The following is an 8,242-nucleotide window of genomic DNA, read 5'->3' on the forward strand; positions in this document are numbered from 1 at the left end:
CAGGCCTTTGAACCAGGGTACACTGACATATGAATATGAGTTTCCAAAAACTACACCTGATCTTGAAACACTTTCTTCTCCTAGTAGAGTATACACTGGTCTATCTGTACATTTGTGTAGAGAAATGTTGCTGCCAGTGATTTATCTTTCTCTGAAAATTTAATGACTGATTATTATATATACATTGTCTCTTTAAAGGAATAAGGAAAATACATTTTAAAAACTGTTCTACACTGCAGTAATTTTTAGGAAACTAAAAGCTTCAATGGTGAGTCATTATCTTAAATTGCACTAATTCATCAGTTTTGGCATACTTGAATGTTGTGTGTATGTGGATGTAACTAGCCAACCTCCTTTTCTTCTCCAAAGAAGGATGGTGTTACTCTGGGCTTCTGAGCTGCTCTGTCTTCCATTGGGATTTCCCCCCACCCCTTTTATTTAGAAGGAGAGGCAGGGGGGGAGAGGGAGAGTATCTTAAACAGTCTCAGTGCCCAGCATGGAAATGGGGCTCAATCTCACAACCCTGAGATCGTGACCTGAGCCAAAAGTCAAGAGTTAGATGCGTAACCAACTTTTCCACCCAGGCACCCTGGGACTTCCCATTTTCTCTTCACTTGGGAGATCTGCAAGAGGAGTCCTAAGCTCCCTAGGAAAGGTGAGAGACTTGAGATATGCATTCTTGTTGATCTCCCACAAGGAATTAGGCCACTTCTCAACTATTGAATGCTTACAACTTAAACTGATTATCACACTGATTTCACAGATAAGGAAACTTATTTTTAAGATGGTTCATGCATCCTCCTCAAGGTCATTCACTTGTATTGGTAAATCACAGACCTGGAATCTGAACCATTCTACCTTCTAGTTCTGCCTACTACAAAGTTTTAAATGGGGGCGGGGGGAAGCCAGGGAGAGAGCCACAAAGGTGGGGAAAGGCAGGTGGGGTGGGGGAGATAAAGACGAGGCTGACTCCTAGGAATGAACCTACCCCAGGTGGCAATCGCCACCATGTGCATTTCCCTAGCATTACAGTTGACTTCCGGACAGACTGCCAACAGCTTCCACAAGCCAGCCCTCCCTGAAAACAGACTTACCCTAAAGAAAGGGAAATTCATTTGCAAAAGGAAGGGAGGCAACATTTAAAGAAACATCGAGCGTGCTAATTCAGGCAAAGTTCATGAGACTACACAAGTCTTAACATTTCTTATTTTCTGAAGTAAAGTTGTGAATTGCACACAAGCCCCCGGACTGAGGGACCAGCTGGCTGGCGGAAGTCCTCAGAGCAGTCCTGTAAAAGCCTAATAAAGACAGCAAAGGAGACCTGAGATTTACAGTGATTTTCTGTTTCTGTAGTGTGCCAGAACTGTTTCCAGGATGGAACCACTCATATGATAAACAATTTTCTTGAGTTTAGTGCACACTAGGCATTGGGGAAATTAAGGAGAATGAGGAGCAAGGGGCTCCTGAGTGGCTCAATTTGGTAAGTGTCAGACTTGTGGTTTTGGCTCAGGTCATGATCTCAGAGTCATGTGATCAAGCCCAGAGTGGGGCTCTGCACTCAGCAGGGGGTCTGCTTGAGATTCTCTCACCTTCCCTCCACCTCTTCCTCTGTGCATGTGCGTACACGCACGCGTGTGTGCGCGCGCGCACACACACACACACACACACACACTCTTTCTCTCTCTCTTTTTCTCAAATAAAATCTTTAGAAAAAGAAGAAGAAAAAGAATGAGGAACGGTCGCTGCCACCAGGAGCCCACCATCACGGGTGTGGGTGTTACCATGGTCTACTTTTTTACCTGTCTCCCGACACTAGGTGTGGACCCTTCCTCCTTGCTTCTGCCCTCACAGCCTCATGTGCTCACAAGGGGAGCACACAGCAGGTTCAATAACTATTGCTGACTCAAATCCCTCTGCTGCCACAGCAGGAGGCTCCTGGGGGCCAGAAGGCCAGGTGAGCGGGGGTCGGGGGGGGGTCCTCTCACTGCGAGGTGGTGCAAGGCCCTTCCTCCCCTGGATCACCAACCTCCTGCCTGCCAGCTGCCCCTCCCAGGGCCACTCGAGCAGGCCTAGCCTGACCAGGTAGCTTTGATTCCAGCAGTTCCCATATTTTAAATGTATGAAATTACGACTACTAGGCATGGGTGTCATGTGATTGCTGTTCTCTTGTAATAGTCCCTGTCTGTTCCTGGGTCCTGGCTGAGTTCTGCATTGCGGGTGTTTTCATGTGGACTGCTGGATAAGTGAGGCCCTCTTAGTACAAGGAACTAGAAATGCTTTAACTTGGCACATGAAATACAAGAGTAGTAACTTATTTTGAATAGGTGCCCTGTTAAGTGAAACTTGTAAACTGTCATTGAAAAGCTTAAGTTTGGGTGTCGGGTGGCTCAGTGGGTTAAAGCCTCTGCCTTTGGCTCAGGTCATGATCTCAGTCCCGCTTCGGGTTCTCTGCTCATTGGAGAGCCTGCTTCCTCCTCTCTCTCTCTGCCTGCCTCTCTGCCTACTTGTGATCTCTGTCTGTCAAATAAACAAAATCTTCAAAAAAAAAAAAAAAGAAAGAAAGAAAAGCTTAAGTCTGGGGCGCCTAGGTGGCTCAGTTCATTAAGCATCTGCCTTCGACTCAAGTCATGATCCCAGGGTCCTGCGATTGAGCCCTGCATTGGTCTCCCTGCTCAGCAGGGAGCCTGCTTCTCCCTCTCCCACTCTCTCTGCTTGTATTTCCTTTCTCGCTATCTCTCTCTCTGTCAAATAAATAAATAAAATCTTTAAAAAAAAAAGAGAGATTTTATTTATTTGACACACAGAGATCACAAGTAGGCAGCAAGAAAGGCAGAGAGAGAGGAGGAAGCAGGCTCCCCGCTGAGCAGAGAGCTGGATGTGGGGCTCGATCCCAGGACCCTGAGATCATGACCTGAGCCGAAGGCAGAGGCTTTAACCCACTAAGCCACCCAGGCACCCCAATAAATAAAATCTTTAAAAAAAAAAAGAAAAGAAAAGCTTAAGTTTGCCCAGTATAAAGTGAATATTCATTCAAGGAACAAGACTGAAAACTACTTTGGATAATTTTCCAAGATTTATCTTTACATCTTCAATTCTACATCTTTATGTATCTCTCCAGTGCTGCTCTGGATAAATAACGGCAGTCTGTAGGAAATGAAAGGCCTGTAGGCAGAAGAGACAAGGGTCTCAGGCAGACCTTCTTGGCTAAGAGCAGCGTGTCCTGCTTGTAGGCCTGAGTTTTGCTGCAGAGCCTGTCAGTGAGCCGGGACACCTGTTCATAGATGAAGTCCTTTTCCAGTAACTTCTCCTCCTTCTTGGCCAGCTGTAGTTCCAGCTAGAGTTGAAAACAAATTCAATAAAAGGACAAAAAAGTCATGCATGTCAAAAATCTTTCTTAATTAGAGTACTATTTTTCCCCTTAATGAAGACACATTGCTTTTACACAATTGCAAGGTGGTTCTAGGAAAGTCTTTAGTGCTGGGCTAGGTCAAGACCTTCCTCGCTCCAACCCCCTCCAGACAGCCCTGGGAAGGCTTCCTCTCCATGGCAGAGGGTGGCCCTCTCAGCTCCACCCAGTTTCCATGTTGCCATTCCTCTGATACGTCCCCATCGGGAAGACAAATCAATGCACTAAAGATGCCAAAATTGTTCCTTTGGGCTATGAGACAAAAGTGGGCATCTTGAAACCACTCAGGTTTTCTTTCTTTCTGGCAAGCATTAGAAACAAGCTTAGCTTTTGTTACTGGATTACGATGAAAGGACTGTATTAGTGGCTAGAAGAGCGAGGGATGGGGGATAAATCTGTCGGCATCAGATGAAACAGTACCACAGACCACTGGGACACTGATCAACAAAAGGCTAGTAGACACTATTATAAGAAATAATGCTTACCGCATCTAATTTTTTGATCATTTCTTCTTGGGTCATATCTTTCCCTGGAATGAAGCGGATTCTGCTCTCATCCTCAGGATTTATGAATTTTTTCTCCAGGTCTTTTATTCTGTCTGTACACTGAGAAAACTGTTAAACAAAGAAGGAAACGTTAACTTCAAAACTAACTGTATTGCTCAGTAAATTTTAAAACTATATAGCCCAGGGTCTTCAAAGTCTTTTGGAAGGATCCATGCAGGAAAAGGTGGAAGAGAACTCCTCTAAAATCCCATCAGCCGGGACCTGGGTTGAACAGTAAGTCTGCTCACCCCTGATACCGTAAAGGTGATGCCCTGTAACTGTTCTCTGAAGCAAGGCAGTGAGTTCTGAGTCATCAAAGAAAGAGCTGATGACAACCAGTTCTTTGTGTCATACCTCTGGGATGCTGTGTGGTTGCACAGCTCAAAATATACAGAACTGACCTCTTCATTTTAGGTTGTTATAGAAGCCAAAGTAGACAATATACAAAGCAGACAACATACGAGACTCCAGCTTATAACCCTTTGTTGGCAATAGGTTTAATGGCTTCCCAAAGAATAAAGTTCTTAATTATTAGGCCAATACAGTGTATAGGTCTGTGAGGAAATAGCCTGAACTATTTTTTACCTTTTTTGCTAACTGCCTAATATAATGTTTCATATTTCAACGATATTTGTTGATTTAACGAGACTTTGAAGTAGATGAAGAAATAAGGCAGTTCCCAAGTAGGAGAGGCAGTCACATTTAGTTTCATTTTATGGGGAGAGATGTAGAACACTGTGAAAACCAAGAGTCATAATTTTCTTTTCTTTCTCTTTTTTAAGACTTTGTTTATTTGACAGAGAGTGTGAGAGAGCACAAGCAGGATGAGCAGCAGAGGGAGAGGGAGAAGCAAGCTCCCCGCTGAGCAGGGGGCCCAATGCGGGACTCCATCCCAGGACCCTGAGATCATGACCTGAGCCGAGGGCAGACGCTTAACCACCTGAGCCACCCAGGCTCCCCCAAGATTCATCATTTTCAACTTTTCTACTGAAAACCTGTAGAATCTTAAGCAAATCACTTATCTTCTCTAAACCTTAGTTGCCTTAGCTGTCAAATGGGAAGGTAAGGCCCAGTCCAATGGGGCTGACTCATTAACTGAGAGCACACATCTCAGTACTTCACAACATGTCCCAGAATGATACAGGTAAAATTTAATCTTTAATTCATGTATTTGCCTTCTCCTCACAAAAAGAATTTAAAATAGTAACATAAATAATTTATTTTTTTCCTTTTTCTCCCTCTCAACATTGCTTAATTGCCCTTAATATGGAGTTAAAGTGCTTATATATAAACAGGCATAAATACATAATTATTCCATTTATTATTAACAGTGTTTAATGTTTCTGTTTCTTAACTAGGAAATTAAATAAGGAACAAAAATACAGTGCTTGCTTATCAAATTAGTACCTTGATTGCTCTTATTTCCCCATGGGTCTCTGAGGAAAAACTGTTTACTTTTTCTTTTTTTAAAGTTTTTATTTAAATTATGGTTGGTTAACACACACAATATTGGTTTCAGGTGTAGAATTTGGTGACTCACACTTACATACAATACCACTGCTCATCACAAGTCCCCTCCTTAATCCCCATGCTTACTTTTTTTAATACAAAATAGTGTTGTGTCCTAAAATAGTTCACGTGACTTCCAAGATCCCTAAAATGGAGCTATTATTATAAGCACCGGGAAAATATGACTCACGATAATCCTTGGATTAGACTGTTAGACAATTAAAAACTGTTTCAAACAATTGAAAAAATACAAACCTTAAGGGAATTCTGGAAATGATGCAAAAAATGGGAAGACTTTGAAAAAACAAAAGCAAAAACAAACCAACCACAAAACACTGCAGCTGTGACAAATAACAGGATATGACAGGGATCCACCAGGGCAAGTCAGGGTACAAAAATGATTTGCCTAAGGCTCAAAATTTTACATCATGTCCTTCAAAGGGCCCATGTAATTTGTGCTGAGTAGACAAATAATTGTGGACTTTGAAGACTAATGGGAAACTTTCTATTCAACATTCTTAAGCTTAGAATTAACTCTGGCAGGACAGGTAATTGATGATAACACATAACCCACATGTCTCAATTCATAGGCAGTCAGAACGGAAAAGGCTCCTATCAGGCATAAAAGTTTAAATATATTTTCCTCTTGGGTCAACTGAATTTATATTTCACATCAGATGACTGGTTCCATATGATGAAATGCCAAGTACATATATTTTAAGAACAATGAATTTTATCCACTGTGTGGAAGTACCGATTTGTGATTAACAAGGCTTACACAGTAGACAGAGAATTCTTCTGTGGTGGATCTTACTGAATTTAAAGTCCTTTTGTTCTGCTGGGCATCTTGATAGTTTGGTATGGGCAAAGATGGCCCTGAGGCTGTGTTTTGGGAAGGAGCTGGAAGGAGACAAATTATTCTGTAAAATCATGACAAGTGTGGAGTGCTTGGGGGCAGTCTTAGGAGGTAAGGCTGTGGAGAGAAAGGGTTGAGAGGTAGAAAGACAGGTCAGGGGAATAGAGCTGGATGGGGGTGCTGCACGGGCTAACGCACCTGGGGATGGTACCAGTGACGGGTGGTCCTTCAGATCTTTGCAAGGCATGGATGTCTGATACTGAATTTGCAGTTCCTCACATTTCTGTAATGTACACCTTCACGCTGTTGCCCCAAACCTTCACAGGTTCACAGACCAAGGTCTTGCGGGAATGGTTTTGTGTAGGTAGTCCAAGGAAGGAGCAAGTTCTGAATTCTGCACCAACCCAGCACAGAAGTGAGCCAGGTGGTGTGTGTGCTGATGAGGGGATCCCTCAAATAAACGGCTCACTAGTCGCAGGAGTCAGAGCCACTAGAATCTTGCGGGGGACACCATGGAGGCTTGAGGGATGCCTTGGGGTGTTCCAGCCAATCCATCTACACTGGTTACACTTAGGGAGGAAGTGAATAGGAGAACTTAAGGCTAAAATAACAAACACTGGAATCAGAACCTTGGCACATTTGTGCACAATGAATGATCCTATCACTGATACAGCATTCACACATTCAAATGGCCTAAAATATACAGTGGACCCATCATCCTGTTCCTCAAAGTCATGTGAATCCCCATGACATGATTAAAAGAAAACAACAACAACAAAACAAAACAGGACCCAAAACTGCTGCATGAGCTAATGAAAACCACTGATTTATAAACCTTGAAAAAGACTAGACAGATTGCTTCCAGATTTTTGATAATTTTAATAGTAATTATATCTTGGGAATAGAATTTTTTTAAATTTTTGTGTTTTTTCACAACTCTATTAACCAAACATATTAATTTCATCATCCGAAAAAACCTGAAAACAAACCTGACATTTTAGAAAACATGATAGGTTAAAATTTGTTCCTGCTACATTGAGGCAGTGGGGAAAAGTGTAAGCCACAAATTTTTTAGTTTTTTTTCTTCTATTTTCATTAAAAAAATCCCAATTATTGCATGTGAAGAAGGCAGCTTTATATTCATTATTTAAGCATATACTACATATTTATTTATTCATGTTTAAATTGCTTGGTTTTTAAAAAGACTGTGTTGGGGGATGCCTGGGTGACTCAGTGGGTTAAGCCTCTGCCTTCGGCTCAGGTCATGATCTCAGGGTCCTGGGATTGAGCCCCGCATCGGGCTCTCTGCTCAACAGGGAGCCTGCTTCCCTTCCTCTCTCTCGCTGCCTGCCTCTCTGCCTACTCGTGACCTCTGTCAAATAAATAAATAAAATCTTAAAAAAAAAAAAAAGACCATTTCAGGGTGCATGGGTGGCTCAGTCACTCAGTCATTGAGCATCTGCCTTCAGCTCAGGTCATGATCCCAGGGTCCAGGGATCGAGTCATGCATTAAGGGAAGCCTGCTTCTCCCTCTCTCTCTGCAGCTCCCCTGTTTGTGTTCCTTCTCTTGCCGTCTCTCTCTCTCTGTAAAATAAAAAAATACAAATCTTTTTTTTAAAAATAAATAAATAAAAAGACCATGTCAGAGACCAGGCTATTAAATGACAGGGAAACTACAGGGATTAACAAGGAGTCTAATTATATGCAACTGTCAATTAACAAACAACAATCTCAGCTTCAGAGTGCAGGAGATCCAAAAATGAGAGAGGAAGATAGTCTCCAAGATCTTTCTGCAAGCATCAGAAGCATAGTTATGCCTATGGCACTGAAAGCCTGGATTCCCTAAATTTTGAGCTATGAGGAAGGTAGAGTTAAGATGTGGGAGGGTCTGAATTCCAAGGAAGGGAGAAAATGCTTCCGGACGGG

At 42.5% G+C, this 8,242-nt stretch overlaps 1 protein-coding gene across 1 annotated transcript in view; it reads right to left on the reverse strand.

The window, feature by feature from the left end:
* The window catches only part of CCDC146 (coiled-coil domain containing 146), a 119,439-nt gene that overhangs the window by 2,813 nt on the left and 108,384 nt on the right, over positions 1–8,242 (reverse strand). The window contains exons 16-18 of the mRNA XM_082692426.1: positions 5,716–5,844; positions 3,892–4,020; positions 3,197–3,334 (exon numbers count right to left, since the gene is read on the reverse strand). Coding sequence (XP_082548552.1) covers positions 3,197–3,334; positions 3,892–4,020; positions 5,716–5,844 — 396 coding nt within the window. The remainder of the gene's footprint in view (positions 1–3,196; positions 3,335–3,891; positions 4,021–5,715; positions 5,845–8,242) is intronic.

The sequence above is a fragment of the Mustela nivalis genome, assembly GCF_964662115.1.
Source record: "Mustela nivalis genome assembly, chromosome: 12".
NCBI classification, from domain to species: Eukaryota; Metazoa; Chordata; class Mammalia; order Carnivora; family Mustelidae; genus Mustela; species Mustela nivalis.